Genomic DNA, 24,695 nt, shown 5'->3' with positions numbered 1-24,695 from the left:
CAAAATTTGCCAGACTTTATAAAGCAAACAACATTTTTTTTTCTGCCCTTGTTTTAATCAAAGACGGACAGAAGCTTTGTTTTGTGATGAGGGAGGTTGCTTTCAGCACTCGGGGGGCGAGCAAGCGCCAAGTTTTGCGGCAGCCAGGTGAACCCTCAGGGTTCACGGGGGTCAGTGGGGCTCTGGCTTACCTTTGATTGGGAGGTGGCACCACTGCTGTCACCTGTGCCACCTCCTGAGTATCAGGGAAGCCAAAACAGTCAGGGATGCCCAGCCTCCTGTTCGTCTTGCCCACAGGGAAGGCACAAGCAGAGACTGCCCCTTTGGCTCATAGAGCTGGCCTGGAGCCTGCCTGTGGCTGTGAGGCTTCCCCATCCCTCTGTCACCCTCACCAGCCTAGCCCCAGCCCTTGCCTGCCTCCCCCCATCTCGTGTCCTTTCCTCTCAACCTTGAACCAGCAACCCACCGTCCATCCACTGCCATGAATTCACCCACGACCATTCAACCACCCGACATCCACCCGCAACCTGCCTACCATCCTCTCTGCACATCCATCCAACATCCCAGCTGCTGCCATGTGCCACCCATGTGCCGTCCCCCCGTCACCTGTGCTCCATCACTTCTGCCACGGAAGACATGAACTTGCTTGTGCAACACGTGAACCTCTCCCACTCTGGTTCCCCTGCCCATGCCCCCAGGTAAATGTGCCATGAACAGTGCCGGGGCCACATGCTGGTAACGGATCGCTTTCCCTCAGCACCCAGCATCCCTGAGTCGCCCTGTATCATGACTTCTTGTGTGGCATTTTAGACCATGAGGCTCTTCTGAGAACACATCTCCATGCCTCAGGAAGAGAACACAGGGGCCGGACTGTTCCCCTGGGATAAAGGGACCTTCCCCTGAAATGTGACTGCAATCTGCCTCCTCCCATCCCCTGTCCCGCCGTGTGGATGCCAGGGGCAGGGTTAATTTCACCAGTGAGGGGGCTCCTGCTCTCACAGACCTCTGGCCAGAAAGAGCTTTAGCTGGGCTAGTGGGAGCCGTCCAGGTTGCTCTGTGGCAGCCCCCTAGTGTTCACCCAGCCTGCGTGCCATCTCCAGCCTCTGCCCTGCCTCACAGGGACAGCCAGTCCCAGAAGTTGGGGGCATGGGTGACAGCGTCTCTGACGGAAGACCTTAGCCAAGGACCAGGACGGGAGCTGGGGAAGCGGAGCTGCGCGTTTCTTCCTGGGCCCAGGCTGGGTCTTACCTAAATCAGTCATGGAGGTGAACCTTGACGCTGGCTTCAGTTCCTCTGAGCTCTGCTGCAGGGCGAGGTCTCGGTGGAAAGGGATCACTCTCTGCTGATCAGTGAGTGAGAGATGCCGGCCCAGGGACACCTGTCATTCTTTCGAGGGGCTCAGCCCTGCAGAGCCACCCTAGCCTGCCCCATCTAGGTCTTTCCCATCCAAGACAGAGCTACAGACTGGAAAATGGCCCCAGTGTATTCCAGAAGCTGTCCAGAGCACACAAGAAAGGTGCAACCCTCAGGAGGCACATGTGGGTCCCAGGGCCTGACCTCAGCTGGCTCATGTTCTCAACTGAGGATGCAGCAGGGCAGACAGGAGTAGAAAGCTGCAAGTGACATTCTCAGGATGTGCACCACCCATGCGCTACCCCAGTGCCCAGGATAGCGCCTTCCTGTGGATTCCCTGCCAACTACAGGCACAAATTCTCACCACAGTCTCAGGCATTCAGAGCCTGATGCCCCCGGTCAAACTCCCAGCGCCTGACACCATGTTTGTCCTGGGCTCTCCCTGCGCCGTGGGTGCGTTACACAGCAGCCCCTCCTGCTACTATCACCTCCCTACAAACAGAGAACATGCTAGTTGCCATTATAAGCATCCTCGGTGTGATTTATTGCCATCATCACAATATTTTGTTTGGAGCTGTAAACCTCGAGGCATAAATCAAGTCATTAGAAAGAATGACGTTTAATCCTGCAGAAGATGCCTCGGTGGGCTGAGCAACTCGTACCCAGCTATGGAATCGTTAATTCTGGAGGGGACGGCCCCATACGTACCTCCACGGGCAGCTCCTCACCACCACACACAGGTGTGGAAGGCCAAAGGCACAAGCCAGGCTGCTCTGTGTCTTGAAATAGCGCATTCACGACCGCAAAGAGGTGCCCAAAACACATGCCCGGTAATGGAGACAGGAGCCTTCATTCGGCAGGAAACGCACGCAGCCGGGAGGGGCCGCCTCCGCGCCTGTGATGTCTCTCTCGTCCCCCAGAGCTCCCGCTGGTCGGACTTCAAAGGCAGCAAGAAAGCAGCTCAAACATCTTCCACTCTCCTCTCACCGTGACCCTGCCATCCTTCAAGCAGCCATTATGCGGGGACCAAATTCTATTTGCAAAGCCACGAGTCTAATTCCCAGGCTTTGCTGCAGACATGCAGGCCACGGCCGAGCCTGGAGGGGAACCCAGCGGCCCCCACCCCACCAGGCAGACACAGACACCACCCCAAGTTCCCCGAGTTCAGGAGCAGTCCCTTCATGCTGGAGAGGGGAGGGGACGGGGGCCTCAGCTCAGGGGCTGCCTTAAAGCCTTTGGCAAATTCTCGGTCCGCATGACAGTTATGAAGATTCTGGGTGACATTTCCAGTGTTTAGTCCTACTTCTGTTACGGGTCACAGATGTTGGGAGTCGAAGGGCTGGGCTGCCTGTCTGTGTCTGGACTCTGTTTCTCCCCACACTCCGCACTGTTTCCAGCTGAGGGCTTCGACCTGCAGGTCTTGTGTCTCTGGTTCAAATGGCCAAACCCAGGGTGGGGGCTTCTCCCCATCAGCTCCTCCCTCCCCCGACCTCCCTTGGACGGCAAGTAAGGGTGGGGGCAGACATCCCCTCACCCGACCCCTCGGGCCTCTAACTCCACGAGCCCGCCAGCCCTGCATGAGGTTGCTCTCCAGAATAATCTGCCTCCCTCCTCATCTCCCCGCCCTGCCTGAGGCCAGGCCCCACCATTCCCCACCTGCCTTAGGATGTAAGGAGCCTAATCCTTTCCCCCTCCTCTAGGCTTTACCGTTCTTCAGGCCGTCCCCGGGTCACCTCCAGAAACACCATGGAGCATACAGCCGCAGGCCTCTCCCCACTCCCCTCTTATCTCAGCCTTGTGGTTGGTTGGTACTCCAGGACTGGTCACCTTTCAAGAGCCTGGAGCTGGGTGCACAGGGCCTGGGGGACTTTGCGTGCCTGTGTGATATGTGTGGAACGCAGCCCCAGTGCGGTGTGGAGGGGCCATGGGACAATAGTATGTCTGCTCCCCAGGATAGGCTGGGGCTGCCATGGTCAGCCCACAGTGGGGTTCACTGCTAGACCAACCCCAGAGTGCTGCTGGGCAGAGCATAGCCAAGGGCTCGCCAGCCAGAGGGGAGAGGAAGTGGGTCTTGGCCAGATGTCCAGGGATGGTGGTGTCCCCACAGCCAGCCGCTGCAAAGGGCAGGATTAATGTCTGTATTCTGAGCCTTACCCCTTGGAAAAACTGGCCAAATCCTCAGGCCAGAGGCTTCCTGAGCTGCTGGTGGCCTAGTACTTGGCTGAACCCAACTCCAGGTTCAAGGCCTTGCCTTCGGATGGAGCATTACCTCTCCTCTCAGATGTGCGTTGCGGAGACCCAGACCCGTGGCAGAGAACATCTGGACTGACTGCCAGGGCTCCCAGGTGCTGCGGGCACCTCCTGCCTTGCCCTTTCCATCTGTGAGTTGTCGGAGGCCCTGTTCAGCTTGGGGGCACACAGGATGATCCCAGAAATGCAGTTGCCCCTCTGATCCCTGTGGTGCTTGAGGAGACACTGGTGAACTGAGGCCTGGAGCTGCAGCCGCCCATTTGCAGTGCTTGAGTCAGTCCAGGAGGGGTCTTCTGCCCAGAATTGGGATAGTCAGTGAACAGTGGTAACCACTGGTGCACAGCCATTCGGGGCTCTCTTATGAGGATCAGTACATCCTTCCTTGAGCCCCGAGGCCCTTAAAAGGAAGCTGGCTGCCCCGGCCTGGAGAGTCTCCCCCAGGAGAGAGAGGCCCCTGCAGCATGTTGGGGCTGGGGGCGCATCAGGGAACCATCAGCTCAGAGGGATTTGCTTTTTGTGGCTCAGGCAACAGCTGCGACCATTCTGACAGCCACAGGCCAGCTCAGTAATTGACGCCGCAGCCGGAATGACACATCCTGAGACCGGCAAGAGCTGGACCGATCATTATCTTGTGGCCCGGCCACCTCAGTAATGAGGCTGCCCGGCTGGCGGCCTCCGATGTCCTGACTCCATTCCAGGAAAGGAGTGCCCGTCACTGGCTGGGCCAGTCGGCTCTGCTGGCACTGTTCCTGCAAACAGGCCGCCCTTTGCTGGGGCCACTCTGCTCGAGCTCCAGTGTGACTCACTCATTTTTATTTCTTGGTAAACTCCAGCGGGAATTCACCAGTATTTAAGCCAGATTAGACCGCTTCCTGCAGAGCTGGCTGGAGAGGGGTCACTAGGTGCCCTGACAGGCAAACAGGAGGAGTCATTACGTTCGTCCCATTTGGCCGGCCACAGCTGCTCAGAGCCAACGCGAGGACGCCCTGTGGGTTCTGGACAAAGGCAGGACTTGGGCTGGCCTGCTGCTGGGGCTTCAGGTATTGGCTCTTAGTTCTGTGTTCTCTCTGAGAAGTGCTGGTCCCATGCTCTCACGGGGCTCTGGGGGGCCACAGGCAGCAGAACTTGTTCCTGAGCATGTGTACTTGTCCCCACCCTCCATCTGCACTCAGGACATCTGCATTTGGGAGACCCACAGGCATCTCAAACTCAGGGACGGTCTGGCACTAGTGCTCACCCGCCATTCAAGTCGGAAACCAGAGTCCCCCTGTCCCTCTCCCAGGCAGTGCCAGTCCTGCTGGCGCAGTGGCATGCAGGATCTGGTCTGTACCAGCCCACGCGGGCCCAACTCCACGCTCACACTAGCAGCTTGACGTCTGTGGCGATGGAAGCATACCCCATGGAAATCAGCATGCACTGCAAATTAGGCTTCTCCCATCACCCGGGAGCCAGAGGTTAAACGTTTACCAGCCCTCCACCCTGCGACTACCCTCCTGAAATATTCTTCATGTCTTCCTTCACTTTCTGCCATCAGCACCTGAGGCCAGGCCTTGGACCTCTCCTGCCCCAACAATGTCAACATTCGCTGACCAGCCCTTCTGTCTTCAGCTCCTCCTCTCGGAATGGTGCTTAAATTCAAAATAACTCCCAGCTGAAAGCCCTCCTAGGCTCCCTTGGACCTTAGGGTGTAAGACCTAGTGCCTTTGCCAGGACCGTAGGCTCTTTGCATGCTGGCCCCTGCCAGCCACCACGGTCCTGCCATTTCTTGACCCTCGGTCTCTACATCCCTTCATCCCAGGAGCCCTGCACTCATGGTGCAAGGCTACCAAGCTCTGCCAGGAAGACCGTCATCACTCTCAGGTGCCAAGTAATTGTCACTACCATAGGGAGCCCTCACCTGATGCCCTGGGCTTGCTGACACTCCCCCATCACACGCTGCCTGCCTGGTCCTCCGAGGCTGCCACCACACGTGGGATCACCGTTCAGTGCCTCGCTTCCTTGCCAGACTGTAAACTCCACAGGGCAGGGACCATGACTGTCTCATCTCATTCGTGGCCAAGACACCGTCACCAATGCCTAAGACACAGGTGCTCAGGAGTGTTAGGTAGTCAGACTGTGTTAGGTAGTCTGACTGTTCTTCCCCCTGATATCCTTGCAAACGGTGTTAGTCTGACTGTTCTTCCCCCTGATATCCTTGCAAACGGTGTTAGATAGTCTGACTGTTCTTCCCCCTGATATCCTTGCTGCCAACATACTGCAGGGAGGCAGAGACGGGGTGCCAGGGGCACGGCGACCTTGCTGGTGAGTGAGGTCTCGCTCACCTGCAGCAGCATCACCAGCTCCTGCTTATCCTTCCAGGCCATGTATGTTGAAAGAACACACAAAGGGAGAAAAGGGCATGACCTGCTGCAAGCCATGAACACACAGAAACCACACATGGACATGAACACACACACTCCCCACCAACATACGCCCCAGCAACAGCGGGAAGCATGCACAGGAGCAGCACAGAGATGCGGTGTGACTCATCCCCTTGCCATGAGTCTGCTCCACGCAACATGCACACATGGTTGCAGTGCAGTGCTTGGCACATGTGTGCTGGGGCCACACCCCTCCCGAACATGGTGGGAGTCACCACCAGGCTCTAACAGAGAACAGCTTCAAAGCAAGAGCTGAAGATCTCTCCCTTATGGGCAGGTGGGCAGACGCAGGATGCTCAGGGACACCCCTGCGCCCGCAGTGATGGGCAGATGAGTGGGTGGGGAGTGGCAGGACAGCTGTTGGGTTCGAAAAGCAGCTAACTGGCTGGCTGGCTGACTGACAGGCAGCGCCGATGCTCCGCTCTGACAGCTTCAAGGGGATTCACAGCCCAGGCTGAGCTGACAGGGAACTACCCAGTTAAATCGTGGATCCTAATCACGGAGGCAAGGGAATGGAATCGCTAAACAAAACAAGTAGTGGTTGAGCTGTCAGGTGCCTGTCAGCCCGAGATGGGGAGACTCCTGCGTCCCTCCCACACAGACGGGTTCCAGAGTCTCTGCACTGGGGCAGGAGGCAGTCAGGGAAAGTCAGCTGCTAGGAAGGTGGCCAGGTGTCAGGAAAGCCAGGGACTGGTAGCTTCCATCCCATGGGTTCTGCCTGTGCCCAGCACTGTGCATCATTTCATTTGCACATTTGTGGACCTGCAAGATGGGTATTTTTTATCCTATTTTACAGATAAGGAAACTAAGGTTCAGTTAAGTTAAAAGACTTGTCCAAATTCTCTATCTCTCCCTCTCCCCTTCTTTAAAATATCAACTCCTTGTTAAAAGCTATGGCTCAGAATAGAGTCTCTTGGCGAAGGGAGAGGCTAAAAGCCTCTATAGGTTTGGTTTTCTCAGAGCAAACTAGAGGAAGCCTGCCAGAGGCTGAGGCAAGAGGAGAGGGCCCTGCCCAGGAGCATGCCTGGCTTGACTATTGCCTTTCCCCGAGGTCCACAGAGCCACCTTTGGGTTCCAGGAGCAGCCGGCACCTTTGTCCGGGGCAGCCCCACTGCCTGGAACCCCATTTCCCTGCCTTGCACCCTGGAGCAGCACCGGCAGGCACGGCTGTGACTGAGGCTGGTCTCCAGACTGGACTGAGGCCTTAGCAAAGAATTTAATGAGGTTGATTTTGCTGTGAACACAAGTGAGAATTTAAGGCCCTTTGGTGAGGCTTCTTCCACCTGAATCCTGGCCTTGAGTCCAGGCTGCCCTCTAATTGCTGAGTGTGTTTAAACTTTAGTTTTGCATCTAATCTGCATAAATTAACCGTCTGCCCAGATGAAGGGAGCAGCTCACAATGAGGCAGTCAGAGGCGGATGTTGGGGGGGTGCCCCTCCAAAAGGCACAGCCTGAACTGCTAGGAGAGGAAAGAGCCAGAGCAGGTGTGGCCACCACGAGGCCCCAGGCCCCCATAGATGCAGTGGGAGACAACCAGCTGAGTGTGTCACAGTTCAGACCTCACAGCCCCTCACAGCCTGGGTGGGGTGGACAGACCTTCAGCCCGGGCAGCTCCTGTCTGTATCCAGCTACTTGGCTGGCAGCCACCACCCAGACATGCAGACCCTTCCCAGGCTGCCAGGCCGAGCTGATGGACTCCAGCCAGAACCCTGGGCCTGACTTCTTCGGGGAGGATCCCAATGCCCAGCCCCACCTCCAGGGCCAGCTCTCAGCCCAGGCAGCAGCAGCAGCTTTTCCACAAGCATTTGTTGAGCTCCTGCTGTGTGCCAGGCATTGTGCCAGGCTTTGTCTGACACAGATGGACTGACACGGTCCCTCCCACAAGAACACCGAGAACTAACACAATCTCTCAGTACTGATGAGACAAACCAACCCAGCAGGGGAAATTTTTCTCACTTCCTCCAAGTTGTTGCCACCCTGCCTCCCGAGTGCTTGTAAAACCCCTTATGAAGTCACCTTACCCCCTGGCATGAGCTGAATAGTGTCCCTCCAAAATACACTGAAGTCCCAACCCCTGGCCCCCGTGAATGTGACCTTATGGGGTCTTTGCAGATGTAATCAAGTTAAGGTGAGGGCATTAGGGAAGACAAGCATGTGAAGACAGAGGCAGAAATTGGACTTAAATTGCCGCAAACTAAGAAACATCTGGGGCTGCCAAAGCTAGAAGAGGCTTCAGAGGGAGAAGGCCCTGTTGACATCTTGACTTCAGACACCTGGCCTCCAGAGAGAATAAATTTGTTGTTTTAAGCTACCAGTTTTGTGGTAGTTGGTTATAGTAGCCCTAGGAAACTAACACACCCCTGTGATGGTTAATTTTACATGTTAACTAGGCCATGGTGCCCAGATGTTCGGTCAAACACCAGTATAGATGTTACTGTGAGGGTATTTTTTAGATGTGATTAACATTTACACCAGTAGCCCTTGAGTAAAGCAGATTGTCCTCCATAACGTGGGTGAGCCTCATCCAGTCAGTTGAAGGCCTTTGGTCACCTGAGGTCACCCAAGGAATAAAGGATTCTGCCCCCAGACCAGCTCTTCCCTGGGTCTCCAGCCTTGGCCTGCCCTGCAGATTTTGGACTTGCCAACTTCCCAATTGCATGGACCAATTCCTTAAAATAAATCCCTCCCCCACCCATGTATGTATCCTACTGGTTGTTTCTCCGGAGGACCCTGACTAGTACAGTCCGTCATTCAGAAACCTTCCATACTTCCTATGGCGTGGGGCCGGGCAGTTCCCCCACAGCCTTCTCCCCTGACCCCTGTGGGCAGCGCGCCCACCCTGGCTGCACTTTCTCCTGCCAGCGCCCTGCGTCCCACCTTGTGGCCCATCACTGCTGTGTTAGGCCCACACGCGGACCAGCAGGAGGCCTTTCTCAACTGGGATGTGGGAGGCACAGAACAGGGCAACAGCCTCCGTCCCACCAACTTCCAGGGAACCTGGGATGGGACCAAAGCTTGAACTCGGGCTCTCGGGCATGGGGGAGCCAAGACACAGTGGGCACCTCGCCTTCAAGTGTCTCCCCTGGCTCAGGTCAGCCTGAAACTCCTGGGAGTTTGCTGGCCCGATGGGCAGCCTAAGTGAACATGTGAGTGGATGACACAGGTGGATGTAGCCACACAGACTCAACCATGAGAGGATGGAGGACATGGAAAGGGAGCCAAGGAAATGCAGCTTAGTTCAGGAAACTCCAGGGATCCAAGAAGCACAAGTCAAACTCAGCACAAGGCAGGGGCTTCAGACTTACACCCACGCCCGGTGGCTTCTCCTGGCCCCTCCAGTTCTCTCCCATCCCTGTCCCTCTTTGAGGGCCTGACTTCTCAAGATGGCCCTGCCTTCCCCCAGGCCACAGTGTTCAGAGTGGCAGGACCCTCTCCCTGCTGCCTGCCAGGGCCCGGAGCCTGGATTTGAGCAACCAGAATAGCAGCCACTCACCTTAAATACGATCAGCCAAGGGTTGGCTCCACACACACCTCCAGCCTTTTCTAGGCACTTGGGTCCTGTTTTGACACATGCCAGTGTCCCCTGTTTACACTAACTGGCATTAGGGAGTTGGGGCTTTTGAGTTGAACCCAGCAAGCCTCTCTTCTGGGACTGGCATAGGGCAAGGGGCCCTCCTCTCCCACAGCTCACAGGCCAGCAAAGCCCTCTCCCCAGCTCTGCTCCCGACCCAGGCTGCACACTCTGATTCTCAGCACTGGCTTCACACCCCCTCGTCAGCCTTGGCAGGTAACCAGGGCGCCTTTCAGCCAGACACCGGGAAGGAAACCCGTGAAGAGTTCACCATGCGGAACACACTTGGCAGTCCCAATAACTCACACCTTGTTTGTTCTCGCCGACGCTAACCCTTATTATTGTATTGTGTGCATTCCAGCAGCTCTACGAATGTCGTCTGTCCAGAAAGAGAAAGTGGTTGTTTATATTTTACCAAAGTGCGGGGGATGGATCCCTTACAGTGTTAATGCTGTGTCGAAAGGAGGGGACAGGTAACTCAGACACTGAAAGTGGCGTGTACATGACTGGCTTTGGGCTTCCCCTGTCCCGGGGGGCGGGGGGAGCAGGGGCTGTGCAGGGCAGCATTGGATGGATGAGGTCATGGCTTGTGTTGCTCAGAAAGCCCAGTTTTTATCCAGAGTGTATGTTTATTTGGCGGGTTGGGAGGGGCTGGTCATGGTAATATTGAGACCAAGCTGTCCGTTCTATAAGTCCCCCCTGGTGCCAATTCTGCTGGCTCTTGGTCACAATACCTTTCTTGTGGGTGCAGGAGAGGCGAGCCCCCCGCCCCGTGCTCTCACAGAGCTGTCCAGGGTCCTGAAGTGCAGCCCCATCCCCCAGTGTCCAGGCGCCCCAGGCCCCTGGCCTTCCCCTGCTTGGAGCTGGGGTCGTCTTTGCTTCGGCCTGTATGCAAACTGTGTGTGGAAAAGCATCCTTCTTTGTGGGTAAACGGACACTGGGCCTGTGGCTGGGGGAGAGCCCAGTACATTTCCTTTGCTAAAATTCTGTCTTTATTCCAAAGGGACAGTCTTTGCTCAGCAAGTTGCCATAAGTTTAAGAGTTGGGAGCATACAGCCTGTGACAAATTCAGTCTCCCCATAAGATCTGTTGTTGGGTTTTCCCCAGACAGTTTTTCTTTGCAAAGGGGGCCACTGCAGCCAGGCTGGCTTTGTTAAACAGACGTGGCCAAAGGTCAGGAGGTGCACCCGGAGCTGGGCTTTGAGTGGGCCACGCTTGGGAACTCCTGTCCAGTCTGCACAGATAAAATGGGACAGGCTCCACAGCCCACCACCCTCCAGGCTGTGGGGACAGTGCAGGTGGGAGGTCACAGCGTAGGAGCTGCGACCTCAATAAACACATCATCGCCTGAGTCCCCCAGCTGGCAGGATGCTTTTTGTAAGTGGCCCCTCCGCTCTACTCTTGGGCGATCCTGGCATGACTCATTTTCTCCAAAAAAGGAATATAAATAAGCGCATCGCACCTTGACAAGTTGACAGGGTTGACAAGCAGAGTAAATTCCTGTGTCTGAAACTCTGAGGAGGAGAGGTGAGTTAGCAGAGCCAGCTGCCGTCACCAGAAGAAAATAATTAAGGAAACCCAGCAGTGTGGAGGAAAACTGAGTGTGTGGCGGGCTCTGTGATCATCGGCTGCGGGAGGAAACTGCACATGCCAGAAAAAATGAGCCCAGGAAGCTCATACTGGGGATGGCTGCCAGGAAGAGGGGGGAGGAGGGAGGTGGCAGGAAGCAGCCTCTGGGCTGGGAAGGGGACCCTGGCAAAGGGCTTAATTCTAAAGGCTCCTGCCTCACAGTCAGGCACCCCCTGCTCACATCCTGTATCCTGGGGGGTGCAACCAGTTCTACGTAGAGCTTCTCAGCCTCTGTGGAAGAGTCCAGAAAGTCTGTTTCAGAGCTTGCCACCTACACACATATATGCATATAACCCCGGGTATGCTCAGGAAGCTGTGGACACTCTGCCCTTTGCCCAGGGAAGGGCACACCTCTGTTCCAAGCCCAAAGATCACACAATAATACAACAGAAGAAAGACGCACTGTGCCCAAATTCCTCTTTATTCCCATCTCTCTTGGGGCTCAAGAAAAGCCTCAGCAGGCCCAGGGACGTTAGGCTTTTCGGTCCAGGGTGACCTCGGGTACCCTCTCCTCAACTGCAGATGAATGAAGGAGACATGTGGGCACATCCTCAGACTGACCAGGATGAGGCCAGGGCCAGAGCAGTGGCTGAGCCTGTAAAACTGGACCCCACAGAGAAATCAGTGGAGTTTGGGGTCAGGGACAGAGGACCTGGACATCCCCTCACCATCTGGGCTCCAGCCACTGGACCTCTGCCAAGTACGCAGAGACGACAGGGGAAGTCCCTGGCATCCAGAGCACCCCACCCCAGGCAGCCGCCAGAACTCAGTCAGGTGGGGTCGGACACCATGCCCCACCAGGTCAGCTGGGAGTTCGAGCTCTCCACTTGTTAAAGGGGTGGCTGGCTCTGGTTGTGACTGGCTTCTGGCAAAGCCTCAAAGCCGACGTCACTCACATGGCACAGGAGCAGGAAGAGCCCCTGATGCCTCTGGCCCTGCAGGGATGGGGGAAGGAGGCCCAGACTGCTAAGTAGGTTCCTCCAAAAGGAATCCTCTTGTCCTCCCAGGACATTCTCCAAAACAGACCAAACGAAGTATGAAGCAGAATCATCTCCTCTTGTCATAGGTTTGCCTCCCCAGTGCCTGTTATCCTGGGTGAGCCCAGCCCCAGCCCAGGCAAAGGGCCTCCCTGGTGGGCAGAGTGGATGCTCTGGAGTGTGGCCAGTGATGCGCTGGTCTCTCTCCATCTTCCCCCTGTCACCAGTGAGTTCTTGCTGGACACTCTGCGCCTGGGCTCTGCTTTGGAGGAGAGCAGAATGTGGTCAGCTCACCCCCAGAGCCCCAGGACCAGCTGAGAAGCCAAAACCGTAATGCGGATGGCTAAGTTAAGGCCAGAGCAAGTGGGGAGACCCCAGTCCGAGGGGAATGAGTATGTTCCAGTCCCAGGCCTGCTGTGTGCAAAAGTGTGGGTGCAAGTGTGTCGTTTTCCAAGTACAGAAAGTCCACATCGGCTGCAGCTGGGCAGGGCCAACAGGGCATAAAGGGAGCATGGACGGAACTCTCTGAGGGGACCTTTCACCTCTGATTTAGTGACAGTGTGAGGTGGGGAGTGGGCTGTGAGCTTCCTGGCTGCTCCACTGGGCAGGCATGCGGGCACACTCGGGCAGGGCGCCTTTCCAGACGGTCCAGATCACATCGGGAGGGGAGACGCCAAGAAGGCAGCCAGGGGAACCAGGTCTTTCCTGCGCCCCCATTTTCCATGTGGATAGGGGCAGGGCACTCACACTGAGCCTCGCCTCTCCTCCGTTCCCCCTGAATTGCCTTTTACAGAGCTTACCCCAGTGCCCTGCCTACCGGACACCCACAGTCAAGAGACCATAAGCAGGTCCCTGGGAACCGCGTGGTACTTCTGCTGCTAATACTGTCCTCTCTGTTTGCTTTCCAGGAGTAAAGTTCAACATCCGGCTGCAGCAGCCCCGCGATGTGAGTTCTGAGAGTCAGATAAACCTCAGCAGGGGCAGCCTGGGGAAAGTTGGCAAGGGCAGGGCAGAAAGTGTGGCGCTCACATCACACCCATTCTTGGAAAGGAAAATGTGCCCGGTCCTCCCCACGAGCCTTGGGAACAAAGCCCGGGGCTTTGGACCATGAATTTCCCTTTCCCACTGGATGGCAGCCTCGGAGCGTGCTAATTGACTCAGTAAATCTGAGCCAGCCTCCTTCAGCCACCAGGCCGAGGTTCCTGGGAGGCCTGCGCCACCTTGTGGCCAAAGTGACACTTGCCCCTCAGAAGGTGGCCCGCTGAGAGGAGGGGGACCTCCAGGGCCCGGCGGGAGCTCCGGCCAGACAGGTCACATCCCGCAGGGTCAGCCTGTCTCCCTCTCCCTCACCTTTGGAAAAACTCCTGTCGCAGAGCGGGCAGGGAGCTCGGCCATTGGCGAGGGCCTGGCGCGCGTGACCCTCAGGGCCCAGCTGACCTGCCCACCCTGGTAACCGTGTCTCTTCTTGCTCCAGGACTTCCCACCAGGCAGTTCCCAGAGCGGCGTTTTTCAGACGCCCGCAGAGACGGTCGCCAGAGGCTTGTCCAGCCGGGCACCGAGAGGCCTCCGCCTGCTGGTGCCTGACCACCCTCAAGCCCCGCTCCACCTGGGCGCCCGCCTGCGACCCCGGCAGCGCCGCCGGCGGCTGCTGATCAAGAAGATGCCCGCTGGCGGGGCGCTCGCGGCCAACAGCTCCGCGGGTGCCTCGGTCCAGCCAGCGCCGCGCGCCCCGGACGGCCGCTGGGCGGGCCTGCAGCAGCGGCAGCGGGAGCGCAAGCGGCTGATGGGCGAGGCGTGCGCCAAGTACCGCGCCAGCAGCAGCCGCCGCGCGGTCACGCCGCGCCACGTGTCGCGCATCTTCGTGGAGGACCGCCACCGCGTGCTGTACTGCGAGGTGCCCAAAGCCGGCTGCTCCAACTGGAAGCGGGTGCTCATGGTGCTGGCCGGCCTGGCCTCGTCGGCCGCCGACATCCAGCACAACACCGTGCACTACGGCAGCGCCCTGCGGCGGCTGGACACCTTCGACCGCCAGGGCATCCTGCACCGCCTGGGCACCTACACCAAGATGCTCTTCGTGCGCGAGCCTTTCGAGAGGCTGGTCTCCGCCTTCCGAGACAAGTTCGAGCACCCCAATAGCTACTATCACCCCGTCTTCGGCAAGGCCATCCTGGCCCGGTACCGGGCCAACGCCTCCCGGGAGGCCCTGCGGACGGGCTCGGGCGTGCGCTTCCCCGAGTTCGTCCAGTACCTGCTGGACGTGCACCGGCCGGTGGGCATGGACATCCACTGGGACCACGTCAGCCGGCTCTGCAGCCCCTGCCTCATCGACTACGACTTCGTGGGCAAGTTCGAGAGCCTGGAGGACGATGCCAACTTCTTCCTGAGCCTCATTCGCGCGCCGCGGAACCTGACCTTCCCGCGGTTCAAGGACCGGCACGCGCAGGAGGCGCGCACCACGGCGCGCATCACCCGCCAGTACTTCGCGCAGCTCTCGGCCCCGCAGCGGCAGCGCGCCTACGACTTCTACTACATGGACTACCTGATGTTCAACTACTCCAAGCCCTTCGCCGACCTGTACTGAGCGCCGGGGCCCCCGCCCTGCCCGACGCGCGTGGTTCCTCTGCCAGGGGCCCCGACGTGCCCAGAGCCAGCGCGCTCTGAGGCCGTGAGGAGCCGCGGCGGCGGCAGGGCACCGAGGTTGCGGCACCGAGGCCCAGGCCTTGGATGGGGACCCTGACCCAAGTCTCACAGCCACTTCTTGACTCCTTGGCTGAGAAACCTACGGGGGGGGGGTGAGCTGGACGCCCCAGGAGCTCCCGCTGCCCACACCCAGCTCAGGCAGGAGTCAGGATGACCAGGGAAGGCTGAGGCCCAGAGGACCAGGGCCCAGCAGTGAGGGATTTCCTGCAGTCCCTTAGCCATTGCCTTGTACCAAACCGCGTGGTTTGCAGCTTTTCTATGACCCAGGAGGAGATTCCCTTGTAATGAGGTTCCTAATAAAGCACATGGTTTCCAGAGCAGCAGTGTCTACACTCTGTGTGTTGGTGTGGGAACGTGGGCCCCCTACCCGCTGCTGTCCGGGGCTCTTTCTCCCTCCCTACCCACTGCTGTCCGGGGCTCTTTCTCCCTCCCTACCCTCTGCTCTCCAGGGCTCTTTCTCCCTCCCTACCCGCTGCTGTCCGGGGCTCTTTCTCCCTCCCTACCCGCTGCTGTCCTGGGCTCTTTCTCCCTCCCTACCCGCTGCTGTCCTGGGCTCTTTCTCCCTCCCTACCCGCTGCTGTCCGGGGCTCTTTCTCCCTCCCTACCCGCTGCTGTCCGGGGCTCTTTCTCCCTCCCTACCCGCTGCTGTCCGGGGCTCTTTCTCCCTCCCTACCCGCTGCTGTCCGGGGCTCTTTCTCCCTCCCCAGAGCAGCCAGACCAGGTTCCTGCAGGCCCAGCTGCACGGAAGTCCAGGGCAGGAATGGCCTGTGTGTGACAGGATCAGGAGACCCCACAGCTTTCATTCAGGGCCAGCGTCGGCACTTCACACTCAGGTCTCTGAGGCCAGGACTTGGTTAACGGGTCCGCCTGTCTCAGTACCAGCACCCTCACCCTGCAAAAAGATAGGCCTGCCCCACAGAGGCCCACTGAGGTCTCTTCTTGTCAGTGCACTTGGGGGGGGGGGGCTCTAAGGACTGCCAGAGCGAGGATGAGCTCTTTGGGTAAGCCGCCACTTGGGGCTGCCACTGGACTCGATGTCACACTGCACGTGGGTCTCAGTAGGCGTGGCATTGCTGGGCAGGGAGTAATGCCATCCCCAGCTTTTTGAATCTCTGGGCTATGCAGGGCTTTGGACCAAAGCTGTCATGTGACCCTGGCCTTGATCCCTGGCTCCATCTACCAGACAAAACCACCTCAGAGTTGTCAGAATAGTCTTCCCCTGAGTAAACCAGATCTGGGGGAGGTGGGGGAGAAGCTGCAGAGGAAAGGTCTCCAAAAGTATAGATTTCACACAGAGAAATGGTTCTGAAATTGTCAAGAGCCAGAGTGATTCCTGAAAGGTCTTGGGGAAAGTGTCTGTTGGATCTTTGAGTGCGGGGGGGGGGGGGGTGACCATTTGGGGTCCTGTTTGTAATCGGAAATGCTGCCTGACTATTTCTAGGGATCTGTCTATCTGCCTGCCTCCTTTTGGGTCTCATTTCTGTCAGTCTGTCTTCCAGGGGTCTGCTGCATGCCCTTCTTGGTCCTTCTGTGGTCTCTCTGTGGGTCTCTCCCAGGACATTGCTCTGTCTTTTCCCACTCACTGGGGGAGATGCTGGTGGACCCTGAGAAGGAGACGCTGCGGTTCCCAAGGTGGGACACCCTGCTGGACTCCACCCTGGATCCCAGGCAGGCTCACATTGGCATGAGCTGCTCCGTCTCCCTTTGGGCCTCCCCATGGGCTCTGGAAACTTACAAAGGTGGAACAAGGAGTTGAGGCTGCCACCTACCTATTAGGGCCACATGCGTCCAAGAACCCTGAGCAGGCTGAGGCCTCCCTTCAGGTTCCAGCTGGAGCGGCCTGGCCCATCTGACAGGAAGGACCCAGTGCGGCAGGGAGGAGGCTGTGGTCAGGGCCTGAGGGACTCCTGGGTGTGGAAGGCAGGAGGGTAGATGCCAAGGGGCTCAGAGAGCCAAAGAGGATGAGCCACCGGCACCTTGGCCAGGACAAGGGCAGTGTAAGAGGAGGCGAGGAAGGCTAACAATGACCCAGAAACAGCTGCCCCCGGGGCTGGGTGCTCACAAAGTGAGATAGAATTCACGATGCATTCAGCCAAGCCTGAGGCAGTGTCGCTGGTCATTGACTCAGCAAGGGGGACACCTGGAAGGCCAGTTGGGGCAGTCTGCAGCTTGGAATCAATCAGGATTGCCCTGGGCCCATCCTCCTACAGTGTGAGCATGTGTGAGTGTGTGTGTGTGTTGGGTGTCTGGGCTGGGGAGGGGGTGGGTGAGCATGTGAGTCTGTGTATATGTCTTGTGTCTGAGTGTGTCTGTGTGTATGTATGTGTCTCTGTATGTGCGTCTGTGTGTCTGTGGGTGTGGGTGTATCTGTGTGGGTGTGGGTTTGTCTGTGTGGGTATGTGTGTCTGTGTGTATGTGTGTAGGTGTCTGGGTGTGGGGGTGAGCATGTGAGTCTATGTGTATGGGGGGGCGGGTGTAAGTGGTGTGGTAGACGTCTGTCTTATGGGTGTCTGTGTCTGGGGTGGGGGAGTATGTATGTGTGTGAGCCTGTGTAATGTGTCAGGGTTAGGGGGACTGTGGACAGTCCTCTCCTCCCTGGGACCATCTTGTGCTGCCAGTCCCTTCCCCACTTCATCTGCTTCCCACTTTGTGGGTATAGTCTGGAGGGAGGGGCTGTCTGTGTCAGGGACCCAAGAAGGGCCCACAGGCTCCTCCCAGAGGTCAAGCAGACCCGCCAAGTTGGGAAAATAACCACTGAACCCCCGTGCCCTTCCCCAGCTCAGCCTTCCTGATGGGGGCCTCTCCGGGGCAGCCCACAGTGAAGTCCCTGCCAGGCTTTGCCCTCAGAGCAGCTCAGGCCTCCCCAGACATGAGCCTTCCCCTCTGAGTGGTGAAGAGAATAGATATAAGGCCCCCAGGAGGCCTGTGGGCTCCAGAAGACCTTAAGTCCTCTTGGGAGATGAGAGTTGAAGTCCACCAGGTGAATCTCACCAGGTGTGAGATTCACGCACCTCCAGCTTCCAAAACACAGCCAAACCCTTCTACTCCCACCATCCCCGCTGGCTTGTCCTCCCACACAGGGCCCAGGACAGAGACGGGCAGGCAGTGGTTGGAGGGACAGTCCTTTAGCAACCCCTCCCCTTCCATATGCCAAGTTCAGCCTCAGAGTTGCGCCCCCTTGGTGGGGGGTGGGGCACGGGAGCCTCAGGAGAGCCCAGGACTGGCAGGCGGTCTCCCTTGACTCTCCCCATCTCCTCTTAGCTTCTCCTCTCTGGGGGACACCCATGGCTCACCAAGGGAATTCCCTCCTGGTGCCTCCTCCCCACTCCACCCAAGCGCAGCAGGATCCACAGCTGGGCACAGGGAGCTTCGCGCTGACCCACGGGCGCGGGAACGGACCGGCCAGTTTCCAGGAGCTGGGGGTGGCAGTCTGGGCCTGAGCAAGGCTGGGATACCGCTGCCCTCACCTCCGGGGACCCTATATTGACAGTGCGATGGCCTGAAAGAGGAGTAAACGGGCACCCTTAGAGAGCTGGGGGGCTTACCCTAGTGTGGGGAGAGGAGAGAGTGAGGAGGTCACAGCTGCCCTCTGGTCCCTCTGGGGGGCCTGGCCTGGCGGTGAGGCCCGTGTTGCTCCCAGGCTCTTCACCCTGCCCGGAAGGGCCCTTCGCACAGGTGTCTCGGGGGTGAGATGGTGGCCAGAACCTGGTGGGGCTGGGGCCACCTAGGAACAGATGTCTCTGCCCCCTCCCCACCGCCAGGCAGGACTCCAAAAGGGAGGGCCGGCCAGAGTAGGCTGGGGGCTGCTCCCAAGAACACTCGAAGACTAGGACAAGGGTCAGAGGTCAGAAGAGAGTCATTTTAGACCGCAGAGCCTAGGGTATACCTCCCCGAATCCAGCACTCGGGACAGTGGGTGCTGCGTTGGCCTCTCCCAGCAGCTCTGACCGTGCCTGCCTGGTCCTGCTTTACGGGTGAGGGGACAGAGGCACAGAGATGCACAGGACAGGACCTGGAGCTGGGATCTACCCCGCAGGCGGGTTGTGACCCCTCTCACTCTTGTGGCCACCCACCGCCCCATCCCCCTCGGCATCTGGGCGGTCCCAGGAGGGGCGGGGGCCGGAGCAGGCCTCCGCTGGCGGAGACACGGCGCGGCCACCAGGGGGTGCTAAGTCCTCGCTCCTGAGCAGCGGCCTGGGTATCCCCGGCCGGCCCACGAGGTGGCAGCAACAGCCCGACTGTGTGCGGCTCCACGCGGGGCGGAGCACTCCCAGGCCCACAGGAGACCGCGTGCCCAGCCTCCCGCCCCAGTGGGTGGTCTTCTACCCTTTCTCCCTCCCAGTCATGAGGTCGCCGGGGCCCTGCCTCGCCAGCTGTGTCCGGACAGTCCCCAGAAGTCATTCTGGAGCCCACCAGCTGCAGGGGACCCACCTGCCTAACACCAAGCCTTCAAATATCCCCTGCAGCCCTCACCCCCCCCCCCCCCACTGGGCCCGGCGGGAGCCAGAATGTCCCAGGAATGCTTCGAAAGCACAGACTGGTCAGCAGGGAGGACGCCGTGTGTGGAAGGGCCAAGTGTCATCAGGGGCGTGGGGAGCTGTCACCACCGGGCCAGCTTCACTGCCCTCTTCCGCCAGCTGACTGGGGTGCGTCCTGACCCACCTTTCCACCTTGCCCGCTGCTCCTTCTGTCTCCCTCCCCTGGCAGACCCCAGCCGGGCTCCCCCTCCAGCCCTCTCCCTACACCGCAGGGGGCAAGGGCTCCCTGCTGCTTCCTTACACCCAGGGCCACAGACCCCACAGGGCCATCTCGGCAGGCTGCTGGCGTTCGTGCTCCACTCTCCGTGAGGGTGACAGCAGGCCTTCTGTGACCTCAGCCACAATACGCACACCCTGACGCAGGCACAGGCACACAAGACATGCACACACACACAGACACACACATGCCCATCCTCACAAATACACATCAGACCCAGAGACACATCCACGGATACACAGCTACAAACATACCTGCAGACGCATACACATGCTTGTGACACACGTGCACACAGCCCTAGGTGCACATGGACACAGAGAGACACACACCCACACACTCACAAAGACACCCCCAGAAAGATGCTCAGCTAATGGTGTATTTCTGACCCCAGCGAAATAAAAGGGAAGGACCAGAAAGCCCCTCACTGCCATATGTCAAAATCATTCTCCTTCTGCACGGCCCCCTGGTCCCCATCTCTCTGAGCTGTCCCTTCAGGGGTCGGCCCTCCACTCCCTCTTGGATCCCCAGCCCTGTGTCTTCCCCTCAAGAAAATCACTCGCGGGCTGCTGGGTCATCGGACTTTCTCATCAGGGCCCCATCTTCAAAGATGAAAAAGCCTTGGCCCCACGCCCCTCCGGCTCGGCCTGCTCCTGCACAGCCTTTCTCTCGCCCCTGAGCGGATGCTTTTCTCCCCCCCCCACGCCCACCCCTCAACCCCAGCTGCCCCACCTCCCGCCTAGGCTCCATCGTAAGAACGATGGTATCACTGCTTTACCAGGCTCTGTTCGAAACATTTCACGTATATTGTCTTGTTTAATCTGCATCACAACCCTGCAAGATAAATGTAATTATGTTATCCCCATTTTGTACAGATGGGGAAACTGAGGCGCAGAGGTGAAGTGATTTGCCCGAACCCACACAGCTGTTAAGAGGATGTTCCAGGATTCAAACCCCGGCGTCCACCAAGGTGCCATCCCGCATCCCCAGCAGCACGGAGAAGGTCCGAGCTGGGCTCCTCCCAGGCACGGGTGGGGGAAGGAGGGAGGGGACAGAGAAACGCTGGCCCGTGGATCTAGGCTTGACCAGGAGGGGCACGAGGACAGGAAGGGCTGATGGGCAGAGGGAAGGTGGGAGTCGGGAATCCGGGACCTTGGACACGGCGTGGCTTCCTGTGGTGATGAAGGCAACTGTTGGAGGTGGGGAGGGGTGGGAGGGGTGGCCAGGATGGGCAGTGGGAAAGGTCACTGGGCAGACATGACCAGTTCCTGAACTTATAGACAGGCCATGTCCCACAGACACCTCCTCTCCAGCCTCCTCTGGGACCCGGAGACACCACCATCCTACCCTGTGTCTGCACCCCACCCCACCAGATCCCCTGGGACAGCCTGACTGCGCTCTGTGACTGTCGTCTGATTCTGCCTGGGTCCGGGTCCGTGTGCCAGCCTGGGTTGGTGGTGGTTGCCAGGGCCACAAGTCAGGCCTCTCCTCGCTGGGGATGCAGAGGCGGGAGCAGGAAGTCAGGTGGGGCCCAGGGCTGCTGACGCCTGGAACCTGCTCCTGGGGAGACAGACCCAGGTGCGCAAAGGGCATTTCCTACAGAGCCGCGGTGAGGGCCCACTGGGCGCGCTGGGACAGGGTGGCTGAATGCAGGCCAGGAGGGAAAGCTCATTCTTACTCTCCAAGCTGATGTGCTGAATTTTACTTTTCCTTCTATTTATTTCTTCTTAAATCCTGTTTCTCTCCCTGAGGCATCTAATCTATTATTTAACATTGGATTGTGCGATTGAAACTCCCAGGCAAATTGAAAATTATTTGTGTTTGAGGTTTCAGGCATGAGGCTGAGGCAACCAATTCTGGGAGATCCAGGGAACCTGGGCGAAGGCGCAGAACCTGCAGCCCTGCTGCTGGAGGGGGCTGGGCGGGGTGGGCTGGGTCTTGGGGGGCTCAGGCCTGGCAGGCCCAGCCTGGCTTCGCTCAGGCCTCTCGCACCCAGAGCCCCCAGCTCAGGGGTCATTAATCTCCATGCAGCATTTCACTAGGGAAATGCCGCCCAAGCCTCCCACTGGCCAAAGTCCTCGCAGGCAGAGCAGGTGCAATCAGTCACCCTGGCCCTATGCCCACCCTGGGGGAAAGGCCTCAGTCACAGGAGAATTAATGACATGGGACAAGGGCCCACCATCATTTTTCAGGGGTTGGGCTCTCCATGGAATTGCAGTCAGGGTTGCTGCCTAATGGGGTCCTAACTTAACCAAGAGGGATAGTAGCCAGGGCAGGGCTCAAGGTGGAGCTGAGGGCCCTGGTCTGGGGAGCCCAGACCCCAACTGAGTATTTGAGGGCCCAAGAGTGTGTGACCTTGTAGGGCTGGCTCCAAGGACATGACTCAGGACCACCCTGAATTGGAGCGGGCTGGAACCCAGGGCCATGTGCACAGACACAGTGTGGAAGCTGCAACACATACATGCAGGGTGCAGGGGTGACAGATACTAGATAGGGAGATTGAATCTGGTGCTGAAACAGTGGGAGCCACTGAAGGGGAGCAGTGATCACATTTCCATATCTAAAAAGGTCGGTAATAAGTCAAAAGGAATTTTTCTGATATGATTAAGGATCTTCGGATGGAAAGATTATCCTGGATTATCCAGGTGGGCACAGTGTAATCTCAGGAGTCCTTATAAAAGGAAGGGAGAGGGCAGATGAGACAACGGAAGTAAAGGCCCAAGTCATGGAAGAAAGGAGCCATGAACCAAGGAAAGCAGGCAGCCTAGCCTCTAGGAGCTGGAAAAGGCAAGGAAACCTGTTCTTCCGAGGGCCTCCAGAGGGCATACAGCCCATTTAAACTCCTGAGCTCCAGGAGTGTGAGATGATAAATTTGTGTTGTTTTAAGGCACTGAAGTTTGTGGTATTGTGTTACAGCAGCAATAGGAGGCTAATACAGCATCAGAGCCCCACCTCCCCCCCCCAATCCTGCTTTCTTCCCCTCCAGTCCACAGGTGCTGGTCCTGGGAGCCCTCCCTAACAACCTCTTGCTGCTGACTTCTGCTCCCTAGGGAGCCCCACCTGCAGCAGTGAGTGCCCAGGCGTCAGAGAGGGCCGAGGCAGGCAGTGGTGTAGAGCAGGTTCACTCATCTCGTCTGCCCAGCCACTGTTGTAGGTGGGACACAGGTAGCCCCTGTCACAAGGTGGCTACACTACTGTTCAAACTTGCACCTTTGGCCCTGGCTGGCGTGCTCAGTGGTTAGAGCGTCAGCCCGCGCACCAAAGGGTCTTGGGTTTGATTCCCAGTCAAGGGCATGTACCTGGGTTGCAGTTTGGATCCCTGGCCCCGGTTGAGGCATGTGCTGGAGGCAATCAACCCATGTGTCCCTCTCACATGGATGTTTCTCTCTCTCCCCCCCCCTTCTTCCCTCCATCCCTTCCATTCTCTCTAAAAATCAATGGAAAAATATCCTCAGGTAAGGATTAACAACAAAACACACAAACAAACTTGCACCTTTGGGGAGTTGGGATGGTTTGCACGTGCAGGGAAACACAGTGCTGAGCGCAATGTACCCAGGCACTGGAGAAATATCAGGGAAAGCAAGTCAGCAGAGTTAGGTGGCCACTGCTACTGACTAACACTTTGAGAAAAGACAACAAGGCCGAGAGCAGCGAAAAGCTAAGCATGAAAGCCAGAGGGCCCATGGTAGCCCAGAAGGAGGTCTTCGGGTCCTGTGGTAGGAGGGCGGGCAAAGCTGAGGACCTAGGAACAACCAAGTTGCAAAGAAGGTCAAACTCAGCCTAAGCAGATCTGCTGCACCAAGGCCATGCTCTGGTTGGGGAAGAATGACACCCTGGCATTTCCAATGGGATGTCTGAGTTGATGCAGCCCAAACTGTAAATCCCTAGATTGCCTTGAACCCTCTGAGCCCACAGAGGTGGCCCATTCTTCCCTGTGAAGGGTTCATGGCCCTCACTCCTCGAAGAAGTGCGAGGTCTTTGCCCTGCAAGACAGTGTTCAGCCCTCCAGGAGCTGCTCCCACCTCCCCTTCTGGCCACTAGACTTATAACTGGGGTCAAGTCACAACATACCTGGGCTAAGGAAGTGCTGTGCCTGATAGGAAAGGAGGGACCTAGAGCCCACAGGTACTGGCAGGAGCCGGGAGAGCACAGGTGGGACTGATTCTGAAGGTGCTCGGTCCCAGGTCGGACACATAAGGTTGAAATGGGTTGGTGAGCTTATCGATACGAGAGCACTTTCCTGGGTGACAGGATTCAGTGTCCTAGCAAGGACTACAGGAGATGGTGCAAAAATACTGCTAGGATGGGTTCCAGAAGCATGGAGAAAGTAATGGCCATGCTTTTAGAAATGCCAGAATTTCTGTGTTAGCCGATGGAGAAGGCTCTGCGCAGTGGGCGTGCTGGACTGAATGTGCTACGTGAGGCCGGGGGAAAAGGCAGGAGGACTGTGGTCCCAGGGAGGGCCGGGCGGACACCCAGCTTACCAAACCCAGCGTCCCTGAGAGGGCAGGTGCCAGCTGGCATCTGTAGGTCAGGGGTAAGGGACAAGAGGCTCTCGCAGCAATCCTCCCAATAAGAAATATTTGTGATTCCTTGCCCAGTTGCTGAACTTTGAGCCAGTTTTCAGACCAGAAACCCAGAGGGTGAAGGAGAGATAAGCTCCCAAGACGAACCTGTAACCCAAAGCACATATATATGTAATCATACCCTCCGGCCCTCCCCTAAAGGTGCCCTGGGGAAACAAGGCACCCAAACAGACGTAGGACCATTGGACAATCTGACTTGAGACTGATACGATGATGTATCATGGGGACCCTCCATTAGACTGGGGGCGTGTGGGACCAGAGACTAAATGGAATGCTGTCCAGGCCTGGCTTACAGAGGATCCACCGTGCTTCGATGCCTCACTCCCCAATTGTGTGATTCAAATAGACTTACTAAGCAGTTGTCACAACACCCACGTGGACTCCTTGGCCTGTAGGGCAAGAGCTTTCGCAGTAAGACAGGCCAAGACGAAGCCTCTGAAACTGCCCTCCGCCCCCTT

General features: G+C 57.9%; 1 protein-coding gene across 1 annotated transcript in view; it reads left to right on the top strand.

The window, feature by feature from the left end:
• The window catches only part of CHST8 (carbohydrate sulfotransferase 8), a 57,837-nt gene extending 43,056 nt beyond the window's left edge, over positions 1-14,781 (top strand). The window contains exons 2-3 of the mRNA XM_087827096.1: positions 13,109-13,146; positions 13,675-14,781. Coding sequence (XP_087683222.1) covers positions 13,109-13,146; positions 13,675-14,781 — 1,145 coding nt within the window. The remainder of the gene's footprint in view (positions 1-13,108; positions 13,147-13,674) is intronic.
• The last annotated feature ends 9,914 nt before the right edge of the window (positions 14,782-24,695 follow it).

Source organism: Miniopterus natalensis, chromosome 18 (genome assembly GCF_054644295.1).
Source record: "Miniopterus natalensis isolate mMinNat1 chromosome 18, mMinNat1.hap1, whole genome shotgun sequence".
In the NCBI taxonomy this organism is placed as follows: Eukaryota; Metazoa; Chordata; class Mammalia; order Chiroptera; family Miniopteridae; genus Miniopterus; species Miniopterus natalensis.
The sequence above is the reverse complement of the archived record's forward strand: the minus strand, read 5'-3'. Positions and strand labels throughout refer to the sequence as shown.